At 40.3% G+C, this 18,841-nt stretch overlaps 1 protein-coding gene across 7 annotated transcripts in view; it reads right to left on the reverse strand.

Annotated features, from left to right (window-relative positions):
- The window catches only part of LOC309677149 (protocadherin alpha-C2-like), a gene marked incomplete at its 5' end in the record, with an annotated part of 101,543 nt that overhangs the window by 24,921 nt on the left and 57,781 nt on the right, over positions 1–18,841 (reverse strand). For 4 of the 7 annotated variants that reach the window (XM_082489890.1, XM_082489891.1, XM_082489889.1 and 1 more), the window contains 2 exons: positions 10,553–10,641; positions 12,891–12,949. In XM_082489890.1, the coding sequence (XP_082346016.1) occupies positions 10,553–10,641; positions 12,891–12,949 (148 nt within the window). Of the gene's footprint in view, positions 1–10,548; positions 10,642–12,879; positions 12,950–18,841 lie in introns of all 7 variants that reach the window. The other 3 variants (XM_082489893.1, XM_082489892.1, XM_082489894.1) reach the window with 1 other exon arrangement.

Raw genomic sequence — 18,841 nt, forward strand, 5'->3', positions numbered from 1 at the left:
CCCTCAGATTCATTCCCTCCACATCCAGAGAGTTGATTTTCTGAGAATTAAATCCCCATAATGAAGGAGATGCCTTTGCATGCTGCTGTTACCCTTTTACATCTCTCATTACACCCTCTGAGTGCACACAAGTAACGACTGAATGAATTCAGAGTTTAGCTCTCAAAATAAATTCAGCATCTGTAGGTCACCGTTACATAAATAGCCAGAATGTATGCTGGAAAAATATGCACAGTATTGCAGTACTGCTTTCTCTGCTTTGTGCAGCCCAGTTCTCTCCTGGCAGTCCTATCAAAGCAAGGGTATGGCCAAGAGCTTGGGGAGGGGTGGGGTGCAAAAGACAGAAACAACGGCCAAGAGGAATGTGAAGCAGTCTCTGCCCACCTCTTTAAAAGCAGGACTTGTGAGCTGCTCAAGGTCTGTCATCACAGTGAAACGTAAAAGCTGAACCAAAAGGATTCTCTATGGCTCAAGCAGTCTGGAGAGGAGCAGGGAAGGATGCCCTGAAACAGGCTCACAGTTCTGTTATCCTTTGCTCACCCCCTGCTGCAATGAGAAAATTTTGGGCCAGATGGATGCTGATTCAGTCCTCAGCATGGCCATACAGCACTGTGTTAAGAATAATTTATTTTTTCTTCACCTTCACAGAATCACAGAATCATCAGAGTTGGAAGGGACCTCTAGAGATCATCTAGTCCAACTCCCCTGCTAAAGCAGGATTGCCCAGAGCACATTACTCAGGACTGCATCCAGGCGGGTCTTGAAAATCTCCAGGGAAGGGGACTCCACACCCTCCCTGGGCAGCCTGTGCCAGTGCTCTGTCACCCTCACCGTAAAGAACTGTTTCCGTGTATTTGAACGGACCTTCCTGTGTTCTAACTTGTGCCCATTGCCCCTCGTCCTGTCACTTGGAACCAATGAAAAGAGCCTGGCTCCATCCTCCTTCAACCCACCCTTTAGATACTTGTATGCCATAATAAGGTCTCCCCTCAGCCTTCTCTTCTCCGAGAAAAAACCTTGTTTTTTTCCTTTTCAAACCAGGATAACGATCATTTCCTTTCTCTTGTGTTCCCAGACTTTGTCTGCCCTGCTCATGTAAGTGGTAAGTTCCTTAAGGCAAAGCTTGTCTTCTGGTATTTGTAAGGGCTTTGTGTAGCGCCATCTGACCTGAGAGGCACTGCCACACTACAACATTAATAACAGATGCTGAAGCAATGCCCAGTTACAAAAATAAACACATGAAAAATACATTCATGACCCTTGTGTACAGCAAAGTGCTGCACACAGGCAGACATCCATTAGGGTAAGATGTAATATCACAGAGTGGTCTGTACTCCCTCAACCTCTTCTCTCCTTCCATCGCTTGCAATATAAACACATTCCAGATCAAAATTTCTTAGAATTGCTCAGAACCTTCCTTATTTTCTCCACTTATTTTCTATCAGATAGTGAATTGTATATTGCAAGAGAGAATTGGGTTGAAATTCCTCTGATTCATTAACACAATAGGTTGTTTTAATGTTTACTTGAGTATATTTTCTTTTAAGAAAATCTAAAAAGAATAAAATTAAGCCCACAGCAGTAGAGAAAGAGAAAAAAAAACAACAAAACACACACAAAAGGGAGGCACAACAGGGAGAAAATAAAGCAGCTGTAAGCTCATGTGGAAACAATTTGATTACCAACAATTCCCTGAAGTACTGACCAGATAAATACTTGTTTAACTTATAAGTTCTGACAAGATCACAGTGCAAGGTAGCACAGTTGCAAGTGAGTGATTTTTCTATTTATTTATTGAAACGTCTGAGAAAATAATAGAGATGGGAATCAAAATCCGTGTCTTCTATGTAACTACAGAATATTACCAGTAGGCATGCATGGCAAACTCATGGATATTGTTACCAAGATCACAAAGAAGCACATGCCTAGAGCAATGGACAAGTTAAATAGGTGCTTAGATATGAAAAATCGGACTTTATTTTATTTACAAGATAATTTCCTACCAGATGTCTAGGAACCAATCACATCATCTGGCAAATCTATTTTTTTGTAAGAAGTGTTGTTGTCACCTCCCCTTCCTTTTTGCTCAGTTACACCATTATTTGGGGTAAGTCTAACTTCTAGATGGTAGATTATTCAGCGTGGGAAAACTTCTAAACTAGCTGGAGTTTTTGGTGTTTGATTCAAAAGAGTTAACAAATTATTGGCCATTACAGACACAACAAAGTTAACCATAATCAAAATCTGGTAGTGTTCAAGAGATGTTACTTTGTTTTTAAAGGAAAGAGTAAAGTTAGTAACAGCTGTCAAATGAGAAACATTTTTAGGAGCAACTGTACCTTCCATTTTGAGGAAGCAAAGAGATTATTGCACAAAAAGATGAATTAAGTAGACAACAAGTTATTGTCATTAAACTTTCTCCTAGCACCTATATATAGAAATTATAGCCAGCTAAACTGCTTGTGTAAAATCTCTTACTTTATCACTCATTAAAATAACAAAGTCATGAGCTGCAGCAGCTTTTGTCCACAGTTTGGGAACACCTCCTTCATATTACTCAGTCACAGCAAACCACTAGCCTTTTGCTCCCGTTACTCTTATTTTATGCCAGGTTTTAGAAATTTTGCAGATTTCCTGTGTTATTAGTATCTCAGCTAGAGTTCAGTCTCACATGAACCTTCAAGAAATCTGCATTGGAAAAATCACCCCCTGTGGAGACCAGAAGCTGGACATGGTCATCTCCACATTGGCAAATTCAACAACTGGCTCCAGTCAGGGACAAATATGGCCCTAATCTAAACGGAAGGACTGCACGTGCACAGGGACCTGACTAAATGACAAGATGCACTAATGCATTCTGCATTGCCTGGGGCTAATGAGAAAGGTTAATTCCTCTCGCACACCTTTGCAGGTGGTGGAATCATGAATTCTCCACAGTATCTGAAGACATAAACTCTTCGAAAGCCTTTCTCTTTCATAGTCAAGATGGAGACAAAGTCTTTGTCAAATATATTAAGACAAACAGACCACACAACTTGGAAGTTTCCAGCGTTAGCGTCTCAAATTCTGATAAGTCCTTTTTTTCCCCTTACACTAAGTCTTCAAGGACTAAGGTATCACACACTATTAAATCTCTCATCCATGTAATCTTATTTACTTGGTAGACTCCACTGAAAAATAATGGTCCCAGTAATAAAGATCACAAATGCTATTTCAGGTCAGTCATGGGTTTTCTGGAGCTAAGACGAAAATAATAAAATAACAGAAAGTAAATTTAAGAGTAGCCAAATCATGACTGCAGTTTCCATATAATATAATCTATCTTCCCCTCTTTTCTTTGCCCACTCAGCTGAACAGAAATCTAAACTAACCTATTAATTTTCCTAGTCCTGGCTGCAAATACTGAAAGCTCAAACTGCTGGTTCAACTATAGTTTGTATGTAGTGAAGCAGACAAGTTCCTAGTCAGAACAGTCCTCAGCTTTTAAAAAATAATAATCAGTATGTCAAGCTGCATCTGTCATAAAAATATTTACATTTTTTGACATGTTCTTTTGAAAAATCTTTCTGATTTCAAAATGTTTTTCTTCAGCTCAAGCAGCATCTGAAATTCTCAGCCCTCTCCAGCTGATAATTTCAGATTTCAGAATCTCCGAATTTCAGAATCTCCATAAGGCTGTCAGAAATGAGAAGCATCTACCACAGAAATTCTTAGTTCAGTGTGAAATATTGAAAAGGTGATGTGTGGCCAAGCCAGTAATCTACATTTCAGCATTCCCAGAACAACAACACAGAGGGGAGACACAGTGGCAAGATGAGCGGGAAGAGACCAGAGTTGTTAGATGAAAGGAATAAATAAGTTTTGAAGAGAAAAAGGGAAGAGAGAGGCGCATACTTGGCAAACCAGGTGGGTAACAGGAAAGAGGTGAAAAAGGAGGAAACAGAAGTGGAAAGCCAAGAGCAGGAAGTATCGAGGGAGTATCCTGGGAATAAAGTGTACTGGGACTTGGGGCATAACTGAGGACTGTGCCTCACAGGTCTCAGCAACTAGGTGGAATTAACTCGAGAATTCAATGACCAAGGTCAAACCATCAGATAAAAGAAAGGGATTTAGCCTTATATGGTCCTTGCAGATTATTTCTATTTCAGTACATAGTCACTGCTCCGCATCTGCATGCAAAAGCTGGCATGATTTCCTTCTCCGGACTCTACTGAGCTGGTAGAGATACTGCAGCTTTAATAAAGGATTTTAGTGTGCTTTATGGGGATGATTTTTTCCATTATTACAAGAGGCTGTGAACTAAATCTCTGATACTTTACTATGTAGGCTTAGGAACTAGTTAAACTGCTTATGACCTTCACTTTGGAGATTTATTAAATCACTAATTTTCATGAGAAACATGAATAACTTGGCTGGTCCTTATTTTCTCCTTTAAAAATGTTACAAATATTAACACAGTGTTTCTTAGACCACTTAGGGTATGGTTCTTAGGGCTGGTATTTTGATACGTAGGTATTTCTGGTTCTGAAGCTGGAATTACAAAATTCCATAGAAAATTGGTTAATAATTAAAATAAATATAGAAGATACAGATGTGCACAGCTGCATTTTCTAGCTCCTTCCATTTTAAACAGCTGCAGCATTCTGTAATGAACCAAGATCCCAGTTTTGCATTCTGGGTTGCTAATTAGTTATTATCTTTTATAGCTTTAATCAATGAACTGCTAAAGCTAAGCAGACTAGTGTTCTCTACTCTTATTTGTAAATTAACCTTTAACAGTCTCAAAGAAGCAGCACATTCTTCACAGTGACTGGTCTTAATTAGACCCTTTTTTTGTAGATAAGGAAGGTCATTTGAAGAAGGTGAATAGAAACTCACCGACATTTAGGAAGAAATTGTTCTCCATTTAAGACGACAGTGTAAAGCTATATCATATGAAATACATAATACTTGAGGTCTCATAATTCTCAGAGTTATTTTTTTAGGCTCCTTCTCTTTAAACTGAATTTTTAGAAAAATACTTCAGAGGCCAAAAGCCTTGTGATAGGACTGTGAGCCCCCTGTGAGCTTTCTCTGGAGTGTTATGCCTGCTGAATTTCCAGAACAGTGTCGGTTCCAACAGTGAAAGAGTCAACCTGAAAAAAGAAATCAATCATCTCTTCTGTGCTGATGTTAAATGGATTCAAAGACACAAAGAGATCAAATGATTATCCCACAAAAAGAACAACTAACTGCAGTATGGCTTTCTGTCCCCCTCATCACAATCTATTACCCAATCTCGGTGTGCTAATCTTCTTTCCAGTGACCTATGCTCAGTAGCCACTTAAGAGTCTACACTGTGCCATTCCCAACGCTATCTGCCTCCTGTAGACCTTCAAGCATCCTTTTCCAATTGTTTCCCTCTATCAGATCATCTGTGCCCGTCTTCCTATTCCAAGATTTTTCCTGGTGTTTCCCTTCATGTCCTTAGATTTCTCCGCTCAGATCTCTCCTGCTTACACTAATGCCCTGTCTCTCATCTGGGCCCTTCTCATATTGTTCTGTTGGAAGAAAGTGTCTCTTTCTGACAAGTTCTTATTCAAGTAGGATTTACTTGCTTCACATACAAACCAGCCTGTGAAACACAGAATTGTGTATGCCACAACTCACACTAGATAATTATAATAATTTCTTCTCCTATCAAGGCATTCTTGGACATTTATATTAAAATCTACGCAAGCATCCCCTTTCCCTTCACAGCTTTCCCCACAGTCATTCCATTCACAACACTACCCCAAAACAGCAGCGTAAAACTTACTGGGAAGACTGAGTTTACCTTTCAGATAATTATGCTTATTTGCCATATTCATCGTTGCTTCTCATTTAATTTTCAGTATTCATCACTTATTCTGCAGCCCACACCCCATCAGTGGGCCTCTTCTGCATTCCAGCTGATTGCAGCAGGACCCATCCTCCGAGAACAACATAAATCTATTCCATAGCAACTGTAATGCCCAGCATAGAACCTAAGAGTCTCTACAGTCTTTCAGTACAGCCTGAGAGTATATGTGCATGGAATATCCCTAGCTAACATGGAATGTGTAAAAAGGTCACAGTTAGGCAGGAGGTAAGGAACAGCAGGAAAAATTGAATAAAGAGAGGAAAGCTGCAATAGACAAACTTCAGAGGACAAACACTGAAAGAGTCAGGCTTGGGGTGATGGAAAAGAAGCAGCTATATACATCTTTATATAAAGATTATATATATATATATAATACATATACACATACATATATACAGGACATAGAATCCTCCTCAGACATAGAATTGATCTCTGTGTTTCTTGGTTATAATATTCCCCTGCCTTTTCAAGCAGCTATGAAACCCACAGCTAACCTGTCTCTCCGGCTTATTTCTCTTAAGGAATAGCAGCCAACATTACTACTGCTGTTTATTTGGCCAGTTCAAGGGATAAACATATGCACCACGAATATAGAGAATGGAGGAATGCCCATGGTGAGGTCAGTAGATTCTCAAACAATATAATTGCTCTTTTCATAAGAGTGCTTTAAAAAACAAGGCTACCACTCTTCCCCAGCTAATCACATGGGAAAAGGGAAGAAAAATGACGGATATATTTAGAAGAATATTACCACTGCAGAATTAGAAGCATAAAATTAGCATACTTTAGGATTGCATTTGCCTATGTGACCTTAATTCAGTCCCTTGTGCACACTCAGGAGGCTAGACACCGAAATCCTTGAAGTCAGTGGGCTACTTGCCACGGACATCAGAGATGCCAGTATTTCACCCACGGTCTTCACCTATGTGCTTCCAAATTTCAGATACAGGTTTTTTCCATGAGGTCCCTTCCTCTTTTGTTTACAGACTTGTCTGAATGGAAGTATTTTTTCCCCCTCTAAAGGCGGTGCGTGGCCCACTGCCTTATTTACTGTACACATATGAAGACTACATTTAATAGAAGATTTTAAAATCGTCATGGCTCTTTTTCATCACAAAACCTTATAATTCTCCTGAGTCTTATATGCATTATGAATGCATCTTTAGACTGTTTTGTGAAGCGCTTGCATTACCAGTTCTGTTTTGTAGATTGGAACCTGGAGCACAGAGAAGTACATACAGATTTGTCTAATGCCCACTAATTCTAAGCTCTGAACTATGCATAGGTCTGATTTATTCAGAATCTTCAGTGTTGTGTTTAGAGCAAAAGTTTCTGTTCATATTTGTTTCTATTATGAGCTCCCACCATTTCTGCAAACCAAGCTTCATTTATTCCAAGTTAGGCATCCAGAAAACAAAGCTCACTCAGATTAGTTGTCACCAATAGAAAGTCTGATATAATTGCCAAATTCGTTGAAGGATATAGAGCAGAATCCAGAAATCTGTCTGTATTTCCTAAACTCACTACATAGCATGAGAGCGCTAAACCCAATGCTATCCTCTACCCATATGGAGTTTGAGCCTTCTTGTCCCACCTCACTAGGAAGTATCCTGACTACAAACCTACAAACTATTGGACTGGTGCATAAGAAAATGCAAAGCCAATAAAAAAATGCCAGATCGAGATTCACTGTCCCCTGCATGGGTAAAATATGCAATAAAGTCAACAGGAGTGCTGTCAGCCAAACGAGGACCGGGTTTTGCTCGGGCAACACATATTCGCTGAAATATCACATGATGTTCAAGTACAGCTATGCATTAGGAATTAAGGATTTACTGATTTAGCACTTGACTTGTTCATCCTTCTTAAAGCATTCCTATGACATCATCTTTGAATGTTCTCATTGATTAACTCTCTGAATCTGTCTCTGTGAGGCATCTCTACCCGTGGCTTTTGTGGACTGTTAAATTAAATGAATAGTTTAGCGACAAACTGTTTGGGATTAATCAATTGACTAAAACAATTGCATGAAGGATGTGTGCACAGGACAGGCTTGGAATTGGTTTCTAGTAATCAGAAGTCCAGACCTAGAGCTGCCACAGTATGTTGATAATAACAGAGATAACAAATAGCTTATCTAGGATTTTATCTGGACCCAGGTGCATTCCATCCATATGCAAATGATTTGTCAGGAGCAAGTGCATTTGTTGACTCAGTTGACTGCAATTGACCAGAATGAGTTGAATCTCTTCTGAAAAGCATCAGCTGTGTATGTTAACCTGATGAAAAATATTACAGGTCTTGAACCTAAGCCACGAAAAGAAAGAAGCATTGAAAGAGAAATTTGTGGGAAACTGCAGATAGGATTCTAAAACAGTGGTAGTAAATTGCTGAAAATGTGATGCATGATGACGTACTCAAGCTATGAGAATTTACACAATCATTAAGCCTAACTGAGATCTCCCTATGAATCGTCTGTTTGCTATTAAGAACTAGCTATATCCGTAGCTTTTGCTTACAAAGAGTGAAGAACAGTATTACCTGAAACCCAAGAAAAAAAAACAAAAAGCTAATTAATGTTATGTCAGGGTCACTAATCCCTTGGGAGTGGACAAAGACAAAACATATGAGCCTTCATTGTGCAGGAAAAAAAAAAAAAATCATTTACGAGGAACCCGATTAACAAAAATTGGATTTAAAGGTAGTTCTAACTAGCATGGATATTCCATAATGCAATTTGAATTAGTCGCATTTTTCTGTATGGCAGAAGAATCTCCTGTTGCTGAAGGTATTTCTTACACCCTGTTTGAATATATTACTTAGAAATAAAAGCCACAGAGAAACAATGATCTACAATGCTCAGAGTGTTAGCCTTGGCACCTGGACTGTCACGTCTCCAGCTGCCCAGCTCCACAGGGCCTCCTGCCAGCTTCTCTCACTATACCTTTTGGTATTCTCCACCCTACATAGCCACCAACACACAGAGCAGCATGAGTGACAGGGATGCATTCATTGCACAAAGTGCCTCATTGCATGGTCATGGAGGGAAAGGGCAATAACAGGCCAGGGTTACTGCTGCTCCTCAAAGTGACGTTCAGGTTCCCAAAGTGATTCCAAAATGCTAAGACCAAAAATGAATAGCAGGGAGAAGTCCAGATAGGAACAGGGCTCTGGGACCCAAATGTCAATGGACATCCTCAGAAGACAGGACTATCCTACCTTTACATTTACATTCACGTACTTAGAAATCTGCACTACCAGCAAGCAAACATCTGGGTGAATATTTGCATCTGTACTGAACTCAGTATAAGGTAATACATTAAGTGCTCAGTCAAGGATGATTAGTGCAGCTGAAAGCCTGGGGGAACACCTTGCAAAGGTTAGAGTGTACTTGTGGTGACATTTTCAAATGCAAGCTCAACAGTTATGTACCCTTCATAACATGCACAAGCTGTGTCTTCTTGCAAAGCCTGCCACAGAAGGAGGAGCACACGAAAAATCAGATAATTATAGCCTAGAGGCCCACTATATATTATATTAATTTCCAAATCTGTTTCTGCAGAGAAGCCTTCTGCAATACCAATGCAGGTTTTGCTGGGCACCATTAATTCATGGATATATTGTAACTGTGACTGAAAATCCTGAAGTTGTTTCTCAGCCCTTTTTTCAGGTAAGATTCCCATTTTAGCCAAGGGAAAGTTTTGCATCCAAAAATATTAAATAAAGCAGGTCTCACATCTTTTCTGCTGGAGACCCCACTTCTCGACTTTTGACTTGCCTCTGAGATATGAGCATCACTCCTCATTTGAATTTCCAGAGGGCTCACAATGCTCGTAGAGCTGTCATAAAGGGCTCACAATCCTACACAGGGCATCCGCTAAGTGGACAGCTTAGTTTGGACATGACTGAAACCACTGATCACACCAGTGACTGGCTGCTCCGCTATGTCTCAATATTATTCCTGCTCCAACATAAAAACTGAGAATATTTTATTGCCTGCACTGCAAAAGATACAGGTGATTTTCTTTTTTTTTAACTCAATAAAGACCTTTTGCCAATTCTTATTGACTGCTGTGAAGTCATCAGTCAGTGACTGAGTAAATGAAGCTACATTCTAAAATATATTTTTGGTCACTTATTTTGACAAGCCAGTGACAATTTAGTTTCCACCATCATGTACTAGTGAATGAAAATAGCTAGCAAAAAAACCCAAGTAAATAGGTCTGATCTCACCACAGAAAATGATAAGAGACATTGAAAAAGACTTACTGGGTTTGTAAAAATAACAAAGGGAGAATTGATAAGCTCCAGCCCCAGTTTTACCTTTCTTTTGAAATGGAGGGGAAATCACCTCTAGACCCAAGAATGGGCATTTTAAACTGAATACACACATCAGAACTGAAACCTTTCAGTACACAAACCAAGAAACTCCAAAGGCAGGGCAAAAGCTGGGATTGAGGTCTCTAAATCTCCAGTGCTCATCTCCCACTGAGTAAAGAAAAAGATGTATTTTATGCCTGATTATTCCACTCTATTTAGATTCCATAACTTAATTTACAAGAACTGCACTCAGAGACACAAAACAGAAGAAAAACTAAGATGGAAGCATTTGGAGGTCTACTGCAGTTAACATTAGTTCTGTGCATACATTCTGGATTTTCACGCACTTACCTGTAGTAGCACTGGAAACTGTTGGCCACTGCTGATCAGGCCCTCCTGGTCCTCCACGTAGGACTCCTGCCTCCTCCATATGCACAGCACTGAATAAGCACATATCATAGTTAATTATATAGTTCCCCTCTGCCCTGGGATTTATAACTTTTCCCTTTCTTGCTACTCTTCAAAGGTCATAACTGTCTGTCGCTGTGGAACTACTACTATAGTATTACAAGATGCTAACAAATTCTGCTGGAGCATTAGAGAACTAGCTGTTTTGACTCGCAAGAAAATATCTTGGATTATTCACTAAAACACAGTTGTGGCATAATTTATCAAACAAACATACCTGCAGGACACTTTGCTTTCATTTACTGAAGCCACTAACAAGGAAGTTACACACCTTCTTTGCTGTTATGCTGTATTAGCATTAAAGGAAATAATAAAAAGTTTTTGGAGTTAGTTCTGAGCTTTGGCCATTATGCTGTTTTAGCAGATCCCACTTTCCTGGGTTAATGCATGCTTCTTGTGAACAATTACAAAAGAGAAACACATTTTTATCAAATGCACAAACTAACACAGCAAATTTTACAGTGTCACATAGTGAGCATTTGGCCTTGAAAACACCAATTTGGGTATTAGCCAGCACCTTACATGGAAGGAATAAAAATCTGCTACTTTTAATGCATAACTAGACATGTATTTGTGTGCAATTCCTTGGAGAAATGGGATTCTGTGACTGTGTCCGTCTCTGCTCATCTGCTTCTCAGCTCCTTTCCACTCTCACACTTCAACTTAATGGGCAATTTCAACCAAATACCACAGATATCAAGGGTCCTACAGATACCAAATTTCTACAAGTTCTATTAAAGATCAGCATTTTACGAAAAACATCAGCTGGGCAGATCACACAGGCTCAGATTTCAGGTAAGGATGGGGGCTGTCAATGTGAGAGAACAGAGGAACAGATCCAGATTCCCAGAAAGGCTTCATTAGCTCCCCTGCTTGTGGGTTGAATTGCTTTAAATGAGCTCTGACTTTTCATTAATTGCTCAAGTAACTTCAGGCAAGATCTTGCACTCTGCATAGAAAGAAATGTGGGTCTACAGGATCACATTTGGAATACACAGGAGCCTGACTCTGAGGACCAGTAGATAAGGTAGATAAGATACTCAGATAGGCAGGAGAATTCCTGCTTCAGGATCCTGCTCCCCAGACTGTTTATTCATTTTGCAGTAAGCAGTCAGGGATTTAAAAACATAAATAATAACAGCAGGAACATAAAAGAAAAACCAGTTTGCCCAACAGGCCACAGAATCAAGCTTGCTCTTTCTTCCTTTCCTCCTGGTCCTTGAGTTTTAGGTTCCTTTTTACACAGCAGCCCAAAGTCAGCTGGAGAGGTACACTGTGCCTTCACCCACATGAAGCACAGTCTGAATCTGAGTTGTGGACTTCAACCTTATGAAGACTCTTCAGCCCTGTGAATAACGAATTAAAGGCGATGAATACAGTCCCATGGCACCAACAATTTTGGGAAAAGCATACAATCCTGCACTGTGTAGTCCCACTAGGAACTACTGCAGCCTTATAATTGCATCTAAGCCTGTAAGGCAGTCTTACTAATCATGTAAGATTACACCTGAATACACAGCCAGTTTTCCAGTCTGCTCAGGAAGGGAGAGCAAAGATTTTATTTAGGCTCTACAAAACCAACTTTATTATATTCCTTTTCTTCCAGGTGTGCTGAGTAGCAAATTATAGCAGAGACTGCTTGTGATGTTAGACAGAGGACTTTCAAAGATGTCTTAAGGGATTTGGACGCAGCCTCACTTTTTGTTCTTTAAAAATCCATCTTATATCTTCAAAATCTGCTTTAAACTGTGTTAATTATCTTGATTGTGCCATGTGGTTAATAAACCCACTGCAGGAGCAACATACTTTTATATTAACGAAGAGACAAGATGGAAAGTGCATCAATGCCGCAGACAGTCTATTGAAACATATCAGCATAAATGATTACAAGGAGCTTTAAAGTAAACAAAAAGTGCATAATCACAGTTAAATAATTCAATAATTGGAACAATTATGCCTTGACAGTCAACGTATAAAAAAGCAGAAGGTAAACACAAAAAAAGCCCAGATCTATGGTAGTATAATAATAGCATGAGATGCAGTCAGACTGAAGCTGTAACACTTGGAGATTGGAAGTGACAGCAGCAGAGCTCAGGTGGCTTTCCATCCTAGCGTACAGATACCACCAGTCTAGGGCATCACAGGAGCCAGACAGCTTTGTCCTTTTCAGAGAAGACAAGGACAGAATTCCCTCTTCATCATGGGGAAACACAATACGTACCTTTGCATTCCTGCCCTTAGGGATGCAGAGTAGCGCCAGTCAGGATTGGGGTGTTTTGGCTGTAGAAACAAAAGCCCAGGTAAACGTTGTTAATGCATGTGAAACGTGCTGAAAAGCATATGCATCTGGCTAATTTAGTCAGGGGAGTCTATATGGAGCTACTCAACTTTTGTGAACGTTCACAACGGCCAAATCCTTCTACAAATCTAAAAAAACCCACCTTTCAAACAGACACACAGAGAGTGGCTATGTAATAGAAAAACTTGTTTGCATGCCAAAGCCTTCGGCTTTTCCTCTTCTGGGAATTTTCTTATAGAAGGGGAACGGCTGCACTGAAGGTGGGAGGAAAGCCCCTTTGCTCTTTTTTTTCAATTTGAGAGGTGCAGAGATGATCTCGGTGGAACAACATTTAATGTTGGAAACTGGTGGACAGTTATTGCGTACATTCCTCAACATTCTGGGTCTAGGAAATAAAACCATCGTAAATCCATAAAGTACATTGTTTGTTTACCTGATAAGCTGAGGAAACTCAGTGCTCCTGCATTGAATAGTGTCCGCCTGAGGATGTATAAAACACAGCCCCCTGTGAAGGGGACACGTGGGGTCATCTGTCTGCTGCGAGGTTTCTGCTGGCATTTAGCATACCGCAGAGGACTGCACTAGATTGTATCAGATTTGCAGACTGCAGCAAGCCTTTTACCAAAGGCTGATGTGCTCTTTTATAATATCAAGAACATTCTCCACATTCATGAGAGGGCATAAAAGGTAGAAGGGGAAAATAGCCAGCAATACCCTTTGACCAACAAACCTCAGCATGTGCTGACCTGCTCAGAATGGTTTGCTAAATAAAGAGATAATGAAGAAATCCTCCGGTGATCAAAAATTGCTCCAGAAAAATCTCTTTTGCATCGTCAGGGGACCACCATAATAATTTTCAACTATAGGAATGAATGCAAGCTCAGGGTCTTTAAAATTAAGCCCTCAGCACATAACAAGGTTATTTCTCAGAATTCTCAAGGATTATTCTGTAGGTGACACCACAGTCAGTGTTTATCTTCAGGCACTTAAATTCAAAGGGAGAACTTAGGTCCAGAAACATAATGGACTACACTCATTCCTGGTGTGCCTTGTACAGTGCCAAACACACAAATAATATATGACACTAATGGTTTAATTCTCTTCAAGCTATTGGAGGCAGATCAGAAATGAATTTGGTTCCATTACTTGAAAGAGAAAAAGAAAGTGTTGAATGCTCTGAATTATTTAATGCCAACTCTTTCCTCTTGAGGTTTGGGGTATGCTTTTCCCTGGATCAATAGGTTTTATTCAAATAAAAATGGAGCAATTACAACTTACACTATCGCTCTATCACCATATTTCCCAGGTCCAGCATCATTCAAGAGTGAGATGCTCTTGGATGATGCGCATCCCAGTATTCTTTATGGTCTGAGTAAGACAAAAGGGAGGCGACTGCTGTTTGCAACCATACATTAAACATCTGTGCTAGCAATTTCCTTCCCATTTAGACCCCAGTTCTACGGCATGCTCAGGTTCTGCTGAGTTTAGCAGAAAGTGGCTTGACAAGGAACCCCTTATGCATGGTTCCAGTATTTTCTGATTTATTCTGTTTTGGCTCCAGTCCCAGGGATGTCAAAGCAACTCTAAAGTCAAACATGCAGTAACAGTCAATGAAAGAGGATACAAAATAATACACACTGATCAGACCCCCTCCTGAGTTTGTCTTTCTTGATGTATGAAGGGTGCTGACAACAGATGATTTGGCTTTTCCTCTGTTGGGGATTTTCTTATAGCAGCGGAACTGCTGGGCTGTGGGTGAGGGGAAGTCCCTTTGCTCTTTTTTGCAGTTTGAGAGGTGCAGGTTACTGATTTGTACTGGCTTACAGGCAGCGTGAGGAGGAGGAATCTTACCACTGCCCCAGGCAAAGCACAGATGACGTGAGATTACATCAAAAAGCTGGAAAAGTCTGACACGAGTTGGGTAGGATTGAGAAAAGAGGAAAACAGCCACTTGCTCACCGTATATAGATTTTGGTTTTTCAGCTGAGAGCTTTCCAGCTCTTGGCTAGAAGACAAAAATCTATGTTCTGTTGCAGTAGGAACTTTCAGAGACCAGATCATAAATGGCTGATAATAGCAGGAGAAAATCATCAGTTAATTCATCATTCATTCACTCCACATGCACAGACCAACATCCACCTTGTCAACATAACAGAAAGAGCAGCAATTAGGAGACTGTAGTATTTTCAAAGGTTACTACCCAGAAGTCACAGCATCTTGTGGCTACTCTGAAACAGTTCTCTATTTGCTATTACTCTTCAGGCAGGGCCATAGTGCTGCTCCCAGCAGGCCAGAAGAAAGAAGAAGGGGACAGGATCAGAAAAATATACTCTGGAAATGGAAAAATCTATTGCACACTTGACTTTCAGACACTTTCAGGGGTTGTTTCTTTGTTTTCAACTGTGAAAATTTCAATGTCCGGGACTTCTCTACTTTTTGAATTCTTCACAGGAAAAACAGGAGGAGCAGGCAGTTGGGCAGCAGGCTGCTTTTGTTCAGACCTGTTCTCACCCAGTTTTACTGTGTGTACACTGCTTGACTGTGAACTTTCAGACCTCAGCAAGAGACGCATGTTTGTCCCCAACTTGTGTTATCACAGGTCAATGTCCTGCAGCTGGCAAAACTGGTGAAATTCCAATTTTGTCAGTGTAACTGGCTTCCCCTTTTGTGCTGCTGCAGCCTGTAATTCTATAAGAACCCCTAGTCATAAGAGAAAATCTGTTTCAATACAGCTTTAAATGAGATTGGGCAATTAGGAGTGAGAAAAGCAAAAAAGTGTGACACAAAAAGGTGTGATACAAGTGACAGCATAGTAGAAGAGGCAAACCTGTTCAGTAACACATTTCCCCAGTTCAGATGCAGCAATGCTCCTTCTTATAGATCCACCAGGCATTCACAGCCTGCCTGCTTGGGTTGGCTTATATCTCCGTCTATGAACAGTCCACCTTTACCAGACCACCCACTGAAACCTGTCACACTGACATGTGCTGTCACACAGCACACAATCACCATGTCATGACATGATGTGGCACATCTCAAAGTAGAGCAGTGTCTTCAGCACAGTCCCAGGGGACAGAAATCTGCACAGGAGCTGTCAATTGGTTCCTCTGCAAAGCCCTGTCACAGGCTTTGCTGTGAGAAATGTAGCTGTGTCATAAATCAACACCACCAGGACAAGATACAGCTGGCCAGGACGCACGAATACAGAAAGGAAGCATGAGTACAGAGAGGAACCACCAAGAGGAACACAGACTCTGAAGTGGTCCAGATGCTTCCCAGTTGTATATTCCCACACTTTCACTATGTCACACAATGCTGATGAAGATATTACTGTTCCTTTTACCTCCCCAGCTCGCAACTCATCACAAGACCCTGTTTATCACATGTCAGCCCATTCTACTAACTTTAAGGTAATCTTAGCTTGCCATTTCCCTCAGAGCTTTTTGGAGGCTGTGTATCAAGACCAGTCATCCTGTCCTTACCACTCATCAGTGGAGGTGAGGGAAATCACATGATCCAGTACGGAAGAAATCAGCCATTCCCTGTTTCTCCCATCACCTGCTTTTTCTGATTTAGTGACAGTACACATCATCATAGTTGTGAGATGAGTCAAAATCTATCCAGGTGCCTATAGAAGCGGTTGGGACTGCATTAGGTGAACACCTCATACCAACAGTTTGCTCCTGCTAGTTCTTCCAGGCACTAGGGCTACAGTCTGACAACCACATAGCCACATGCATTAATGTCACTAGTCATAAACAACTAACCTGATTTGAAAGTCTGAAAAACAGAGTGAATGTACAATATAAAATGGACCCATCTCAGTAGCAAAAAAGCTCATACAAAATTTCACACAATTGTTTGCAAATTGTACAGCATGGGTTAATTTGAGAATCATATCATTGGTTCACAGAGAATAAATTTAATTGAAAACACATTGTTACAAGCATTTTGCTGAGTCCCCTTTTTTAGCTAATACTTAAACACAGTAAGGATTTGTCCCTGGGATAGAAGGAATTTCTAAAATTTTTTAATGTTGTCCTGATCTTGTATTCATGAAAAATCAATGCAAAGCCTCCCATTGACTTCAGTGGGTGCTAGAACAGACCTTGGTTGAGATAGAGAAGTGCGAATCAAACATTTACAAACATTTACCAGATGATGGGACTGCTAAAAGCATCCCACTCTATTCCTATTTCCACACAAGCACATGACAGAATGACATAAGGTATATTTATCAAATATATCCGCTTTGAAGCAATAATAAAAGCCTTTTAGAACCCCTGACCACATACAGCTCTGCTTATTTTCCAGTGACACGATGTTGACAGATATGGAGAAACAGAGACTTCTATTCTTGCTTTCCTTCTGTAAATGTTTAGAATTAATTTGATGTGGAAAACAAACTATTTATAGTCTGAACATGTGTTTATCATACAAGAAATCAGAATGGAAACTGGAAAAGGGTGTAAGTCAGAAGCCCAGAGATTCTCTTCCTGGCAGTGTTCATTTGAATTCTTAACTTTAAGAAAACTAAGGTGAAGGGAACAGGAAAATGCTTCTGTAAATTATATTTAATGAGATCCAAGAGCAGAAAAACTCCTCTGCTTAATATTGGATGCAAATCTCTGCTGGCACAGCAGTAAGCATCAAACCAAGAGTCTGACTGGCCTGAAGCACAGAGCACTGTCCCTGCTTAGTAGAACAGGATTGGATACTGCCGCTAAACAAAAGAACAAACATTTATAGTTAACCTTTACAATGTCAGTGGGGCTGGAGAATTTCTTAAAGGATTAAGTTCTTGAACTGAGATCATAAGATATTCCACCATTAATACGTTTAAAGGCTCTGTGAGAAGTCTCTTGGAAAGACTGCTCCAGACAATGCTGTGGGTTTACCAGATTTAGACACTTCAAAACATGCTTCCGTTTTAAAGCAGTATCAAGATGTGTTCAACCCAAGTATTGTTTGTTTTTTTCCATGTGTTTAGCAAGCTGGTTTTGAAGTGTAAAACACAGAGGAAGAGCCAGAAGCAGAGCAAACAGCAGTAAAACTCCAACGAACCCCTGGGTCTTACCATCACTAATGTGCAGGTTCTGTTCTTTCTGAAAAGTGTGCATAGAGCACAATGCAAATTTATTTATGAACATCACGTGAACCATCATATTTTGTCAGTCACATGTGTCACCACACAAAAAAAAGGGTACAAGGAAATGTATCATCAGAAGAGCTGGTATCAAGTTCTATCAAGTATCCAGACTGCCCACTCATCATTAGCAACATTGCCAGGCTGCCTTCTGGGGCCAAAAACTCCTGTTAAAACATATGTTGGTTTGATTGTTATTCCCTGCATTGAATGGAAACGACTATCATGAGATGCAAGACGTAACAAACAAGCTTAACCATACAGAATATAACAGAAGGGAGAGATGAAAAGACAAACCAAGGCCCAGACACTACTCAGACATCACTCGGCATCTTCACAGGCATATGAGGAAAGGGATTCCAAAACACAGCACTGAAAACTTTCCTGAGAAGGACAGATCATTACTGCAGCAGTGCCCAGTAACAAAACGCTTCTTTACACACACCCCTTCACATCTGCGTGCACCCATCTCTCAAAAGGCAGGAATCCAGGCTGCCCATAACCTCCTACAGGGGCCAGCAACAATGCCACAGGATTTTGCTCTCTGCATTTTGCCCACACTGCCTGCCTGGTCACCCTGCAGTAGTTATTGAGCTGATGAGAGATACCCCTTTACCCTACGTTCTGATCCTTATCACCAGACTCCTGCCAGCAATAATTGTGTCTAAGTTTTCAGTGCAGCTGTGTTAGTACATTTCTTCTTTTACAAAACACACTTGATTTGAGA

This window comes from Vanellus vanellus (assembly GCF_965231255.1).
Source record: "Vanellus vanellus genome assembly, chromosome: 13".
NCBI lineage: Eukaryota > Metazoa > Chordata > Aves > Charadriiformes > Charadriidae > Vanellus > Vanellus vanellus.